The sequence below is a fragment of the Cyprinodon tularosa genome, unplaced genomic scaffold (genome assembly GCF_016077235.1).
Source record: "Cyprinodon tularosa strain WSP-4 unplaced genomic scaffold, ASM1607723v1 ctg181, whole genome shotgun sequence".
Classification (NCBI taxonomy): domain Eukaryota; kingdom Metazoa; phylum Chordata; class Actinopteri; order Cyprinodontiformes; family Cyprinodontidae; genus Cyprinodon; species Cyprinodon tularosa.
In genome coordinates this window covers 914,256-929,288 of record NW_024038614.1, presented here as the reverse complement: position 1 = coordinate 929,288, position 15,033 = coordinate 914,256, and the positions used below count along the sequence as shown (strand labels likewise).

The window sequence follows — 15,033 nt, the reverse complement described above, 5'->3', positions numbered from 1 at the left end:
ATACCAAATCATTCATAAAACAATCACCAACTGAATGTTAGATCATTGAATCGACAGCCGTGTGTAAAAACCATTAGAGGTTTCCAGAAAAAGAGCAGGAAACGATTGAACCCATTGCCTGATCCGGGTTTACTGTACTGAAACATTTAAGAGCTTACTGTCAGGTCCTCCAGATTATTTTGATCCTGGAAACGTTGGTCCTCCAGCTGAGCACATCACTCAGCAGTGCTCTTTGTTTCCATGCCCGTCACCGCTGCAAACGTTTGGTATTTGATTACAGGAGGAGGCTGATTGGATTACAGGAGACTTTGACTCAAATACCGACGGCAAGCATGGCAACTGAAGAACATCCTGGAAGCAGAGCAAAACACAAGAGGCTGCTCTCCATGAGACCTCACTCAGTTAGGGTGCAGTCTGAACACAACAATGCATTTTAAACACCAATATCGGCACCTTAGAAGCTTTAAATCACATGTAAATGATCAGATAGCCAGCCAAAAGGCCCATAGGAACTCTGGAGGAGCTGCAGAGGTTCTTGGCTCAGGTAGGTTCATCTGCCAACAGGACAAGTTTTACTCATCCAAATCTGATGTAAATAGAAAAATATATATAAAAAGCAACCTTGCAGTTTTCTAAAGTTACGCAGACTGTCAAAGTAAACATCTGGAAGATGGTGGTTTGGTCATAGAGAGATGTTGGTGCAAATTTTAAGGGAACCATAGAGGACTATTGACTGAAGTTATCAGCTAAATTTCCTCTGAAATCTAAATTTAGCTTCCTTTTTACAGATGTTTTATATTATACTCTCAAATTTAATAACAAAGGCTAGATGTGATATAATAACAGTATGTTGAGTGACTCTACAGAGCTATTCAGTCATATCATTGAAAAGTTTTAATTCATGTTCTTAAGTGAGACAAATTACAAATGTAAGAATTTTTTCCCAAGCCTTTTTTCCGTTTTAATTTTCAGTTTAAAGATATATGCTTAAAATGCATAATTTCAAATCAAAATGTAACATATATAATAGAACTTTTTTTTAATATAAATGTTATCTTAATGGTTTAATATGAGCTTAACGATTATTTTTAAAAGGCATCTCTTATCTGCCTAAACAAACTCACTGAGAACAAATTCAAATTTATTGAATATGACTGGATTTTGGGGAAAAAAATGCGTTTCAATCCCGTACCTGCCATTAGGCACCTGTACATAATTAATTTATGCATTTAAATCAGATCATCTAATTATTAATCTGTACATGACAAAGTTTTCTGCTGTACAAATAATGCAATGTTCTTAATAACCGCATCTATTGCATTAAATGCTTTGGTCATTTTAAATATCGCAATAATTTTCTGCTACTTCTTTTTTAATATTTTTGTTTAACAGAGGAATTACAGATTTCAGAAGAAATTTTTACATTTAAAAGACGCAACACCTAGCTATTGTCTAATTATATATATTTGCTCAGAGTACACAATGACTAATAGTCTACTGTACCTTCTGAGCTGTTTGAGGTTACTCTGCTGCCCCCTTGTGGCAAACTAATCAAACAGCATGTGATGCCTCTCCACCTCATGAGGCATTTTTAGGATTTGGTGTCAATGTAGAACATTTCTTCCTTTTTTTTATTGTAATTAATAATTAAAATAAAACTGTTGTTGATACAAAGCATGAGAAAAACAAAGTACACAGTTTTATTATTAAATACATTTTATTACATAAATGAACATTTTGAGCAACACAAAGTCTATGTTGAACATTACAGGTATTTTGGTTGGGTGGAACTTTAACAGATGTTTGCATTTCTTTTCTATTTCTGTTTTCTGTATCTCTGTTGGATAGATCTAATTTTCCTGACCCCCAGCCAGCCCGATCGCAGACCCCCTTGTATCCTGTGGTGCCCTTATCCTCTGCCCTCCCTTCTGCAGATTTTTCCTTCAACCCCAGTTGCACTGATCTTCATCTGTCGCGGTCAGAATATCTGTAACCAGGCCTGTACCGATGGTTCTGTTTCCATCTCTCAGAGTGAACCTCTGGCCTTTCTCCAGCACCATGGGCTGGCGCAGCGTAAGCGTCAGCGACGTGTCCTCTCCTGGCATCACCATTTCCTTAAACAGAAGCAACAAGGTCATCATTCTGCAAGAACTTGAATAAATCCTTACTTCCAAACCCCTCCTCAACCAAGTCTAACTAAGTGCAGCATATTTTCAGAGGCTGACACATGCAGTTGATGCTCACCTTGTCTGCAGGTAGAGTGACCCTGCAGGCCATGTCCCAGGTGAGAGAAAACATGACGGGCATGAAGTTGGTGACGAACGGCTTGTGTCTGCCTCCCTCCTCCTTACTCAGAACATAAACCTGGAAAACATTTAACACTCGATTAATTGTTAGCTAATAATCCTCAATTCTAACTGATAAAGATTAATTTGATAAATTCTACAGTAACATAAACTAAAGTTTGTTTTCCAGGACTGCTGAAATGTTTAGAAGAAGAGGCCGTTTTCATGACACTAGATGAAAATAAAAAAGGAAGCTGAGGGTTAATTATTACAGGCCTCTTAAAGTTTCCATTTTCTTAACAGAGGGCTTTGACTTAAGTCAATATTAATATTTGGGAAATAAAAGGAAATAAATAATTGGGTTTGTGGCCTAGCCATGGAAGGAAACAATACTCAAACAGGAAAATACATCTGCATGAAATGCTCTGAATCCTTAGATATGTTTATTTTAGCCAGAGCTCACATCACTTTTACATCTGTTGTTCTGGAACAACAGCCATAAAGGATGGTATATATTTACGTGACAATATTTGACAGAACAACAATTATTTGATTAAATATTAAATCATTTTAAATGTATTACTGTACAACAGACACTTTCAATCAGCTTCTAGCCCCAAACAGAAAAAACTAGGTTTAAGATCTAGTTTTAGAATAAAACTCAGAAAAAAAAACCTAATTTGAAGCATTATCTTACCTAACTCTGAGTTTTCCTACCTGTGCTTTGACCTTCTGGTGAGGCATGATTGACCCAGGTTTGCACATCACCATCCCTCTCCTCACGTCTTCCCTCTTCAGGCCTCGAACCAGGGCGCCCAGGTTGTCTCCTGCCTCGGCGCGGTCCAGAGACTTGTGGAACATCTCGATGCCTGAAACAAAGATCAAGGGAACGTTTTGAGAGTCTCACAGATTTAGGATTAAATTTCTGCCACAAATGATCCAGCAGATCAGCTGCTGGGATCATGTGAGCTAAACGTACGTTTTCATTTTGACAAAGATCAACAAGCTGCATTTTATTTGGATTTTATAATAGGTCCACTCAAAGGAAAATATAATAAGGTGGAAGGAAAATGAAGTCTGGTCCTTCTGAAAAGGTCCGGTCATATTCAGAATTCAAACTTCTAAAAGTTCTTTAGATATTAAATTATTACATACTGTTCAATAAATAAGTGTTTTTTTTATTAAGTGCATAAACAGTAGTGTATAGGATTTCCCGAAAGCGCGCACATGCGCGTTCACGACGCTACGGAAGCCGGCAGACCAAACCAGATGAAAGTGCGCATTCAGCGTCTGCTCTGCCAATAATGCAAGCGTAGAAGAAGAAATGTGCTGTTTACCTGTGCAAAGAAAGAAACAACGAAATAAAAATGTCTGAGGACTTCAGTGTTGAGGAAGAGCATGAGTTCTTTGCCGAGCTGAATGCGCTGGTTTGGTCTGCCGGCTTCCGTAGCGTCGTGATCGCGCAGGTGCGCGCTTTCAGGAAATCCTATACACTACTGTTTATGCTCTAAAAACATTCTAAATGACTTCGTTTCGAGTAAATTCTGGATGCTACCCACTCAGGACACAGGCAGTATGGAGGAATATCGACACGTTTTTTGTGGACTTTTATGGACCTTTCTGCCTCGGGCGCCATAGACCTCCATTATTTGAATGTCAGCAGACAGCAAGAAGCCTCCCAGATCTCCAGATGCATTTGAGATATCAAAAAAGTACTCCAGGATGTTGTTCAGCATGGGGGTGAGTAGAAAATGAAGGCTAATCATGTTTTGGGTGTACTATTCCTTTAAGGACTGTCATGTATTTTACGCCATCCAGCCATCTCCCCTGTCTCTGCTGAAGAAGATGGTACCCACATCAGCACCAGTAGTTTTCATGGTGGAATGATGATGTAAAGGTACATTTTCCAGACATCCCATCAAAACCATGTGTAAAGGTTCAGTTATGGCTGACTAGAGGTTCTCTCCTTTATGTCTTTTGCTGCCTCTAAATTATATTTTTTTTTCTAAGCACTCCTCTATAGAGGTCAGACTGATGGTTAACAGATTACACCAGATGTATTTTAATTACCACTGCAAGGTACCGTAGTTCTAGTCAGGGTTCTGCTAATATGCTTTGAGAGCAGACATATTTGATCAGACTCACATGCTCACAAGGAGGTCACTCACCTGTAACCACAGACTTGAAGCTACGATTGTGACCCACAAACTCACAATCATCTCCTTTCTTTATGAGGCCTCTCTCCAACGTACCGGTCACAACGGTCCCCCTGCCTAAAGGATGAATGCCAAAGTTTGTGTTTGGACTTCCTCACCTGCCTGATATTACAGATGCCAAAAGAGGAAGGAGCTTACCTGGGATTGAATAAACACCTTCAATGGGCAAGAGGAAAGGTTTTTCCAGCTCTCTTTTGGGCAGAGGAACATAAGAATCCACAATCTCTAGCAGTTTCATCACCGCGTTTACTCCCAGTTCAGGCTGCTTGTTCTGGAGCAAAAACATCAACATGAAATAACAGAGACGCATTTGGCAAAGGATTCAATAAAACGTGTCGACAGCCGAGTCGGTTCCTTTATTTAACCGACCTCCAGGGCGCAGAGGGCAGAGCCGATCACAACAGGGGTGTTCTCGCCATCGTAACCAAACTCCGTCAGCAGCTCGCGGATCTCGATCTCAACCAGGTCCAACATCTCTTTGTCCTCCACGGCGTCAGCCTTGTTGATGAAAACCACCACGTGCTCAACGCCGATCTGCCTGGCCAGCAGGAGATGCTCCCGCGTCTGAGGCATCTGACCGTCGGTGGCAGCCACCACCAGGATGCAGCCGTCCATCTGGGCGGTGCCGGTGATCATGTTCTGAGAGCGGAGAGCAGGGATCAGACTGTCTGACGTTTATAACCAAATTCTGAAATTCAGACTTCCTGGATTTTAGGGTCATTTGTGGCAAATTCTCCTTTAAATTTAAAAATTTGATTGATGGATGTAGGTCAGGACAGTTAGACATGACAGCCAGACCGACTGACGGATGGAGCATAAGAACAACTGTGGGGTAGTCTAGGAATACTAAAAGTTTTCGTCACTCTCTATAATTATCTAGATACTGTTAAACACTACCATCAAAGTGCAGAAGGCCTGTTAGGTGCATCTATATTCAGGCTGTGTGCCGCTAGAAGAAAAGCAGATTACCTTGACATAATCAGCGTGGCCGGGGCAGTCTGTGTGGGCGTAATGTCTGTTGGCTGTGGTGTACTCCACATGAGAGGCATTGATGGTAATTCCTCTGGCCTTTTCCTCAGGAGCATTGTCAATATCCTCATACTTTTTGTAATTTGCACCACCAGCATCAGAGAGCACTGGACAAAAAAAACAACAAAAAAACATCTAGAAGCGTAACCGAGAGTTTATTTTCTGATTTTAAATCTAAAGAGATCTTACCTTTTGTGATGGCTGCAGTCAGGGTGGTTTTGCCGTGATCGACGTGTCCGATGGTTCCAATGTTCACATGAGGCTTCTCTCTGCTGTACGTCTTCTTGGCTTCAGCTGCAAACGTCCGCCGACTCAAAGGCACAGCACACTAGGCAGGAAAGACAAATAAGCAACCAGAAATATCTACACTAACAGGTACGAAAACGAAAATGGGAATCTGCTGTATGCTTACGAGTTTAAAGCAGCTGTGCAGAAGGCTCGGCGAAGTAAGTTGAAGGGCTGAGGGCAGAAGACATCACATGTGTTTAGATCAGTTTGTGAAGGCATTTCTATTCAAACTGGGAACTTTAGTTTTGTTTTCATCATTTAAAATTAATCTGCACTGGTTATTTAAATCATGAGAGAAATATTTAAATGTACAATCTTGTTTATTCTCTTTTCACTCCTGCAAAATGCATCTCTTGATCAAGTAGATTATCAACAATAAGGACTAGAACACTGCTTTTAAATTTATTCTGGCTGTATCTCAAATCAATAACATGGGATAGAAATAACTTTATTTTTAAAGGATAATCAAACAATGTTAGACATTTCTGCATATTTGTGTGTAAATGCAGTTATCTCATTGTATTTCCAATCAAACTGCGCAAATATTTTGTCTGATCTGTAAAAAAACAAGTATTTTAAGATTAAAAAAATAAAATAAATTCCAAAATTGCTTATGTGTGTAAAGAGTATGAAATGCAGTTTATTCCAATTTAGCTGAGATTAAATTCATTTTATAAATAATTTTCATAAGAACCATTTCCTGATTAATCTCAATAACAAAAGTCAAAAAAGAAAAACACCTGTATTTGAGAGGATCACCTAAATGATGACCAGTTAGATCATTTTCGGCCTCTTGTGTAACAGTAGCAGTTATGCTGAGTATTTGTTGCCTTAAGGACCTCAAAGCTTCGAATTACTTAATATCAATATGTGGCTGAATATTTCAACCGATGGGGCCCAAAGTGTTATTAATTTGAGTGAAACCAGATAAGAACAGTTTAGCCTTATCTCAGGTTTTAAGAGGCTCCTGCAGCAGCTAACAGGCGGACCCACCGGAACAAACTGTGTGCTCATCTAGAATACTATTCTGTACATTTATAATTACATATTTATGCAAGTATTAGTTTTTTCGCTATCCGTTCTTTTAATTCCATTCTTTAAGTCAAGCTTTATCCGCAGTATTTCCTATCGTTAGCTAACCCTTACCGAAGTAACGTGACCTTGCTGCGCTACCAACTGACAACATCACCTCCTGTCTGTATTTCTCACATTTATCCTCAACCGAACAACCTAAGGTGTTGGTCGGAAAATCAATAACAGTTATGTGTCTGAATTCGCGTTAAAATAAACATAAGAAAATCACATAGTGAATAAATACTAGCGTTTTTACCGGAGAAACAAGCACGCAGCCCCACAAGCGCCGCCATCTTGGATGGTTAGACAAACCAAAGATGATGGAAATATCAAGATGACACACTGACACGACCAAAAGCTGTCGCAGTGAAAGAAAAACGGGTTAAAATATCTTTACTTTTCTATTTTCGCTTTTAAATTTTTAAGTATTTTTTTTTTACTTTATCAAGATGCCTTATATTTGTTTGACACATCACGCTGAGCCAGAATGACTGCCAACAGTTTTTGATGGTTTTAAATTTACTATTTTCCCACACTGCCAACCTTATTTAAATCAAACGCAAACGTTTGCACTGTTTTTCTTGTATAATTATTCAGAATATAAAAGTAACAAATAATAACACACATAAAAAAATCTCTATTTTACCTTTATTAAAATTTTATACTGCATAAGAATACTGTTATAATAGAAATTACATTATATAATTTAGTGAAATGTGATATCAAATATGTGATAAATATATGATGTAATACATATGGAGTGCTTGGTGGTTGACAGTGGGAGATTGAACTAAAAAGTACTGTTACTCTTTGTAAATTTCTCTAAATCACTTACCGTAATTGTACTAATAAGCAAATCTTATTTTGCAACATTTAAGTTTGGAGGTTATAAATTGTAGTTATAAATGGGTACATATATGCAAAACACAAAGATAGGAAACTCATTTTAAAATTGGAAAATGATTTGTTTTTATTCTTACCAAAGAGTACCATCAAAAAAGGGCTTTCCCATTGCCTTTACTTTTTACGGTACAGCATGGCGACCCACTCACCACTCTTGAGCTTAACCTGTGCTAGCTAGAATATTCTAGCGCTTTCACATGTCTGTGTTTATAACAGGGGACACGCTCATCTGCTGTTAGTTGGAAGTTAACCTCATTGCCTTATTTGTGTTACAGAACACCGGGACTCTTTCAAGGTAAGCTAATTATACGGATATTTGGTCATTAAAAAAAAGAAAAAGAAAAATATGAGAATCCAGTTTAGATTTGTTGTTGTTTTCTATGATCCTATACAAACGTACATCCTCAAAATAACTTATTATATATAACAGAAAACTTAATATAGGCTCGTTTGGAAGTTCTTTGTTAAATTTCACTTTTTGACATGTCTGATTTCTTTGTACAGCTACCAAAGTCATGTCAGAACAGAACAGAAACAGGCGATACCCCCAGAACCTTCAGGGGGTCTTGCAGCTGGCGGTGGAGGCTGGATCAGCTGCTGAGGGTCCAGCTCCTGTGGAGCCCATGTCTGAGGAGGTGAGTGCACCCCTACAGCTTTTAAACCCGTCCCCTGGATGAAGACTGTAATCAACCATCCAGGTCTACACTATTTATTCTTTGTTTTTAATGCTGTCTGACTAAAACGACTCTTTTTCAGAGGAAGACATGGCTGAGAGAAGCTCTGTCAGATATCTGCAAAGGTCAGATGGATGAAGTGGAGCAAATGAAGCAGAGCCTCGCTGTCCTACAGAAAGACGAACCAAAGGGATCAGAGCCAGATGGAGAGAAAGACAGGGAGGAAGAGGAGGAAGATGAGCGGGAATCAGCCTTTGAGGTGTTGTCTGAACTGTGTGAGAACCTGGACAATGCCAGAGGTTTGTTTAAAATTTTTTTTGATAATATTTCTTTTTTATATGTATATATAAACTAACTTGATCCTATTTATGCTGTCTCCAGATCTGATGGTTCTTGGTGGACTGGAGCTGTGTGTCTCCAGGTATCTTCTTCATGTTAAGAGTGGGCTGAGGTGGCGGGCTGCTCAGCTCCTCGCCTCTTGTGCTCAGAACATGCCCCAAGTCCAGGAATACCTGCTTAAAATGGACGTGCTTCCAAAGCTGCTGCAGCTGACAGATTCAGACCCCAATCCCACCGTCAGAGTGAAAGCACTTTATGCCGTCTCATGTGAGTCCCTGAGGCTTTACTCCTCAGCGCTGAGGTTATGAGCCATCTTAAGAGGTATTGGTACTCATGAAAAAAAATCTGTCTTCTCTGTAGGTTTGGTACGAGAGCAGGAAGCTGGACTGCAGGTGTTTGTTGCTAATGACGGTTTCTCAGTGCTGATGAGAGGTATGCAGTCTGAAAACGAGAAAGTCAGAACCAAGTCTGCTTTCCTTCTGCTCAACCTGCTGACCTCAAACCCAGAGCATAAAGGTACGATGGAAAGACCATGCAGAAGTATATTTTCAATCTTTTCTGTTAAAAACTTAGTGAATTCAATTATTTTTTTCCTGATTAAAGCTATTTCTTATGGTTAAATCATTTTTGGTGATTGGACTATTTTTCCTTTTTCGTTGTCTTTTGGAATTTAACATGCAACATTAAAACAAAAGCATATTTGTTTATTTGTCGTCTAACAGAAACAGTTGTATCGATGGGGATGGTGCAGCAGCTAGTTTCTGTTCTCCGCACCCCACATTCGTCTTTCCACGAGCACGTGCTTGGGGCTCTCTGCTGGTAAGTAACATTTTCTAAATCACTACTCATCAAGGTGTTTCACCGAGGCTGCAGTTAGCTCACTTCTCCGCCTCTAGAATTTCATATATGCATTAAAGGAATAGTACACCCAAAACATGATTAGCCTTCATTTTCTACTCACCCCCATGCTGAACAACACTCTGGAGTACTTTTTTGATATCTCAAATGCATCTGGAGATCTGGGAGGCTTCTTGCTGTCTGCTGACATTCAAATAATGGAGGTCTATGGTGCCCGAGACAGAAAGGTCCATAAAAGTCCACAAAAACGTGTCAATATTCCTCCATACTGCTCGTCCAATGTATTCCAAGTGTCCTGAGTGGGGAGCATCCAGAATTTACTCGAAACGAAGTCATTTAGAATGTTTTTAGAGCATAAACAGTAGTGTATAGGATTTCCTGAAAGCGCGTACATGCGCGTTCATGATGCTACGGAAGCCGGCAGACCAAACCAGATGAAAGTGCGCATTCAGCGTCTGCTCTGCCGATAATGCAAGCGTAGAAGAAGAAATGTGCTGCAAAGAAAGAAACAACGAAAGAAAAATGTCTGAGGACTGCAGTGTTGAGGAAGAGCATGAGTTCTTTGCCGATCTGAATGCGCACTTTCATCTGGTTTGGTCTGCCGCGGTTTCCGTAGCGTCGTGAACTCGCAGGGGCGCGCTTTCAGGAAATCCTATACACCACTGTTTATGCTCTAAAAACATTCTAAATGACTTCGTTTCGAGTAAATTCTGGATGCTACCCACTCAGGACACTTGGAATACATTGGACGAGCAGTATGGAGGAATATTGACATGTTTTTTGTGGACTTTTATGGACCTTTCTGTCTCGGTCACCATAGACCTCCATTATTTGAATGTCAGCAGACAGCAAGAAGCCTCCCAGATCTCCAGATGCATTTGAGATATCAAAAAAAGTACTCCAGAGTGTTGTTCAGCATGGGGGTGAGTAGAAAATGAAGGCTAATCATGTTTTGGGTGGACTATTCCTTTAAGTTCTGGTTCCTGTTCAGTGATCATGTCCAACTTTGTTTGTGATGTGTAGTTTAGTAGAGGACTTTCCACAAGGGCTTGAAGACTGCAGGAACCCGGCTTTGGGTCTGGAGGAATTACTAAAGCGGCGAACCAAAGAGCTCCAAGGAAAAGAAGAAAGTCAGGTAAATAAAAATAATACCTAAAGCTTTATAAATATGTTTATTTTTCTACATTTAGTCACATTAAAACTGCAAACTTCAATGTATTTTATTAGGGTTTATGTTGTAGAGCAACTTAGAGTAGTTTATGTTTACGAAGAAGACGGGAAAACGTCACTTTTTTTCCCTTTTACTCTGCTATCACCAAATAAAATTTACTGTTATAATCTATTGATTGTATTCCACATATCCTTCATGGAGAAAAAAATAATTTATCATAGAACTCAATAGCAAGGTATCAGAATAAGAGTTCAGAAAACGTGTTAAAGGTTCTCAGGTTAGATGGGACAACAATTTAACTGTTTTATATGGAATATAACTTCACATCCGACTTTTTAAGGAACACTCTGTGTTTACACCTTGAAGCTTCCTCTGTCTGGTTCTTCGCCTGAGAAGAGATTTATTTTAAATAACTCTTCATAATGTATATTTATTTAATAACCAGGAGACATGACAACAGATTTGACAGAAATTGTAATCTTACACAGGCCAGAGAAGTTGCTTAGGGTTACAGAACGCTGAGGTTACTAACCGAGCTCGCATCTCGTTGACGTGGCCCTGAATCAAAGTTAAATAAGCATTTTATAAAATTCAAGTCTGCCACATCAATACATCATTACATAATACAGGTTTGTAAATGAGATGTCTAGCCTCATCAAATTATTGTATACACTGTTTTTAGATCAAGAACACCACTCTCATTTCATTCCCAAATGGTTGCTATATACATGATTACGATTACATCCTGACAGAAGGATTGTCCTTATTAGATAAACTACTGGGGAAAAACATTAGTTCTGATACACAACAGGCAGGAATTCTTAGGGTTTAACAGAATAATTATAACACACTTAACACTACATGTTTACAGTGAAGCATGGTGATGGCAGCAGCAGGCTGTGGATAAGCTGTTCAGACTGTTTAGAAAGATGATGGAGCTTAAATCCATGTGTGTTTATCTATATAATTTTTTAGTTGTTAGGTGATTCAAATCTTTAGACTTTATGCAGATTTTATTTGTCATTTTGTTTACACAAGTGTAAAACAAAAAAGAAATTTAGTTTGGAAACAGCTCACCGGACAGTTTCATCTTTTTAAAAGTGCAGCCTTGAAAAATAGTATCTATATATAAATCAGTTGCATAAATCAGTTTCATTTTCAAATTCACTTTTAACTCATGATTAATGTGACTTTAATCTAAATGATTAGTGGATTAAGTTTAGCTTTTGGTCATTACTACTTTCTAAAGTCTACGTATTTTTCCTTAACAGGAAGAACTGGATTTCTGTGAGCGTTTGAGAGTTCTGTGCTTCAGCGTGCAGCAGACAGATGATGTAGGGATGGATCGCTGAGGCTGTTTGGAAGAAAAGCAGAACATCCATGAGCTGACTCATGGATGCGGAGCAACGATTTATGTCTGTTACGACAGTTGCTGTGGATATTTTGCATGTAATCCAACTGTTGGATTTTACTGTGTAAATAACTACTCTGTATAAAGTGTCTGTTAAACTCTGGCGCTCTTTCACCATTGCGCTTGGTTCTTGTTTTTATCCTCATATATCACCAAAGTTTCCCATCATAAATATTTTTTTTTTGTTTGTTTACATAGAATTGTTTGTTTTGGACACATCAGAATCCAATTTTAAGATGTTTTCATTCTAATTATTAATGTTTTATACAAAACACTCACAACTGAGGACATTAGAAATATTTATAAATAAATACTGCTGTTAACATATACTCAGTGGGTTGTTTTATACTATGACTTGTACAAATTAACATGAAATTAGATGTCACATTAAAGAAAAATACAATACTCACCAGTGTTTTACAAAAGTTATCAAGCCTGGTGAACCGTTTGTCACCTCACAACCACCAACATCAATGCAGTTGAATGGAGTATAGTTTCTCTAAGAACATATTTTCGAAATGAGCGGTAGAGGACGAAATGACATAAGTAGAGGGCGAACTCTGTGTTTACGGAAGCAAACATGGATGGTAGTGCTGGAGGGGCTGTAGCGATCTTTCATTTCTTCTCCAAAAGGAGCCCAGCACATTGACAACGTAATCTTTTCAAAAAGAAAAACTCTGCATTTTTGTCCGCCATGGTTCTTAAGTGTAGCAAGACAAAGAATAAGGAGCTTTGTTGAGTATTAATGATGTTCAAGTCTGAATAGGACCTGGCCGTTCACACACAGGTTGCATTTGAAAAGATCTGATATGTATCGGATTCCGGAACACATAGCCACGTGGCTATGTGGTCCTGGGTCGCGATTGAAAAAATCTGATCTGCGTTGTTCCAACTGTCATGACAAGATCAGATACAGGTCACACATGGGTAAAAAGAAAAATCATATTTGAGTCACTCAGGCTGCTGTGTGAAGGTAGCCTAAAAGACTTAAAACTCAGGGCAGGGTCACCTTCCAGCAAATAAATCACCCCAAACACAAAGCCAGAGTGTTTTTGAGATTTAAGGTTTACCGTGTTAGAAATTCAAAACAAAATATAGTTAGGACTATTTTGGAATAAAGAATTTTCAAAAAAACTTCCCTCTATGAGCAAAATTGACTTCAATAGGCTTAATAACCGAATAAAGAAGCCCGGCTTTCACATGAAATAAAGAGAAACTTGGAAAATATGAGTCACCATTTTAAAGTAAATACTTTTTTATTGAATTAAAGGAAATAGCTACATTACAGTTTGTTTTAACACAATAAAATACAAAGTAGTTTATTGGGTATGAATACTTTGGCAAACCACAGAAAACACTGAACACTGATATCCTTATTTTCCTTTTAAATAAAACTGTGACTATAAGTAGAGTCTAAAATTTTACTAGTATCTAATCAGCAGTTTTTGTTCTGAATTTAGTCAAACATACTTCTGAGGTCAGGGATTCCTCAGGGATCCAGCTTAGGACCGCTTCCACTTTGAAAAGTCATCCTTGTTCTCCACCGCTTTTATATCACCCACTGCAATCAGCAGCTGCGCCAAATAATACGTTATCATAACAATGATCTGACCATGCTCTACCGGCGGCAAAACTTTAAAAACCTGCAGAGCCAGAGACGCATCAGACACCATGAAAGACAAACTCCCCAATAGCGTGGCTACATGGCGGGTTCGAATGGCCAATGCAGCCATTACAGTAATAAGGATGAAGTAGATGCCCACACCGGGAGTCAGTAGATCAGGGTTTGGTGCCTTCTGTAGGAAAGGAAAAAGATAGATGTAGAAAGCTCCCCCCACGATAAGAAGGATCAGATACAGGAGACGGTTCAAGGTGGAGGCAGAGTCTGTTGCATATCGACTGGATAGAAAGGTGACAGAGTAGAGCAGGTGAGCCACAGCGAAGGCGCCCATTCCTGAAAGAGATTAATAAAAACATTCTTCTGCTCATAATTCACTTTAATCCAATAAAAGGAACAGTTTAGATATCTTCCTACAGAGGGAGCCCTACTGGATTTAACTGGCCCATTTGAAAACTGACTTAGCTCCATCTCTGTTCTGTTAAAACAAGATGCCTACCATGAATGAAAAGCTCGGGCCATATTAAGCAGCAGTCCCCAACGGCGGAGAAGATCAGTCCTCCTGCCACACCTAAGAGACTCTGTCCTCCATTCCAGCTCAGGACCGCTGCAGCCAAAAGAAGAGTCGGGGCTGATTTGACCCCTGCAGACACTAATGATGGGACAAGTTCAGGAGTCCAGAGGTAGAAGTATAAAGCAGACGACAAAAAGAAAGGCAAGAGAGAGAAAAGGAGGGCACAAGACTGACAGAAAGGAAAAGTAAGCAGATAAAAGGAAAACATTTTTTTCATGTTATTAAATTCATAATTTGAGGCAATTTAACTGATTCAGTAATCCTATAGAAGCATTTGGTAATAAAAAATGAAAAGATTTGGGGTAAAAATCACCATATATCTCCTCTGCCGCTTGTCATAGGCATCAGTCTCGAGGATGTCCATCTTCACCCTGTCAGCTCAGTTTTCTGATTCCCTCCACTAATTAAAGTTGTGCCCTAAAAAACACCAGCATGCAGACCTCAGATGTTCTCCTGCGTCCCTCTCATTGAATGTTTGGAGCTTCTTTCAGTCCACTGGGTTTCCACGAACATGAACTTTAGACTAGTACTTCCTGTCTAATTGCACTCTGATAATCAATGTTCTCCTCGTTTCAAGTTCTCATGGACAAATA

At 39.1% G+C, this 15,033-nt stretch overlaps 3 protein-coding genes across 3 annotated transcripts; 1 reads left to right on the top strand and 2 right to left on the bottom strand.

Annotated features, from left to right (window-relative positions):
- Nucleotides 1-1,698: 1,698 nt before the first annotated feature.
- Nucleotides 1,699-7,185, bottom strand: tufm (Tu translation elongation factor, mitochondrial). The gene is made up of 10 exons (XM_038282263.1): nt 7,149-7,185; nt 5,943-5,989; nt 5,720-5,858; nt 5,471-5,637; nt 4,871-5,140; nt 4,640-4,772; nt 4,454-4,558; nt 3,003-3,154; nt 2,245-2,364; nt 1,699-2,114 (listed from the first exon to the last, which is right to left on the bottom strand). Exons 1-10 carry the CDS (start codon nt 7,183-7,185, stop codon nt 1,944-1,946), a joined length of 1,341 nt encoding a protein of 446 aa, XP_038138191.1. The 3' UTR covers nt 1,699-1,943.
- Nucleotides 7,186-7,925: 740 nt separating this feature from the next.
- On the top strand, nt 7,926-12,575 carry hspbp1 (HSPA (heat shock 70kDa) binding protein, cytoplasmic cochaperone 1). The gene is made up of 8 exons (XM_038282232.1): nt 7,926-8,090; nt 8,300-8,430; nt 8,552-8,768; nt 8,851-9,075; nt 9,169-9,324; nt 9,531-9,627; nt 10,690-10,801; nt 12,109-12,575. Exons 2-8 carry the CDS (start codon nt 8,311-8,313, stop codon nt 12,187-12,189), a joined length of 1,008 nt encoding a protein of 335 aa, XP_038138160.1. The 5' UTR covers nt 7,926-8,090; nt 8,300-8,310; the 3' UTR covers nt 12,190-12,575.
- A 910-nt stretch (nt 12,576-13,485) lies between these two features.
- Nucleotides 13,486-15,024, bottom strand: tmem86b (transmembrane protein 86B). The gene is made up of 3 exons (XM_038282237.1): nt 14,754-15,024; nt 14,366-14,609; nt 13,486-14,202 (listed from the first exon to the last, which is right to left on the bottom strand). The coding sequence occupies exons 1-3, from the start codon at nt 14,802-14,804 to the stop codon at nt 13,751-13,753; spliced, it is 747 nt and encodes a 248-aa protein (XP_038138165.1). The 5' UTR covers nt 14,805-15,024; the 3' UTR covers nt 13,486-13,750.
- Nucleotides 15,025-15,033: the final 9 nt, after the last annotated feature.

Bases quoted from the DNA above. Each gene is read 5' to 3' on its own strand.
- hspbp1 (XM_038282232.1), top strand. From the start codon at position 8,311: ATGTCAGAACAGAACAGAAACAGGCGATACCCCCAGAACCTTCAGGGG. The intron at 9,076-9,168 runs GTGAGTCCCTGA...TCTTCTCTGTAG, and splicing joins AGCACTTTATGCCGTCTCAT to GTTTGGTACGAGAGCAGGAA. The intron at 9,628-10,689 runs GTAAGTAACATT...TGTGATGTGTAG, and splicing joins GTGCTTGGGGCTCTCTGCTG to TTTAGTAGAGGACTTTCCAC.
- tufm (XM_038282263.1), bottom strand. From the start codon at position 7,185: ATGGCGGCGCTTGTGGGGCTGCGTGCTTGTTTCTCCG. The intron at 5,990-7,148 runs GTAAAAACGCTA...TTCTGCCCTCAG, and splicing joins GCTGCGTGCTTGTTTCTCCG to CCCTTCAACTTACTTCGCCG. The intron at 2,115-2,244 runs GTGAGCATCAAC...CTTCTGTTTAAG, and splicing joins TCACTCTACCTGCAGACAAG to GAAATGGTGATGCCAGGAGA.
- tmem86b (XM_038282237.1), bottom strand. From the start codon at position 14,804: ATGGACATCCTCGAGACTGATGCCTATGACAAGCGGCAGAGGAGATAT. The intron at 14,610-14,753 runs GTGATTTTTACC...CCTTTCTGTCAG, and splicing joins AGCGGCAGAGGAGATATATG to TCTTGTGCCCTCCTTTTCTC. The intron at 14,203-14,365 runs GTAGGCATCTTG...AATCTCTTTCAG, and splicing joins GCCCGAGCTTTTCATTCATG to GAATGGGCGCCTTCGCTGTG.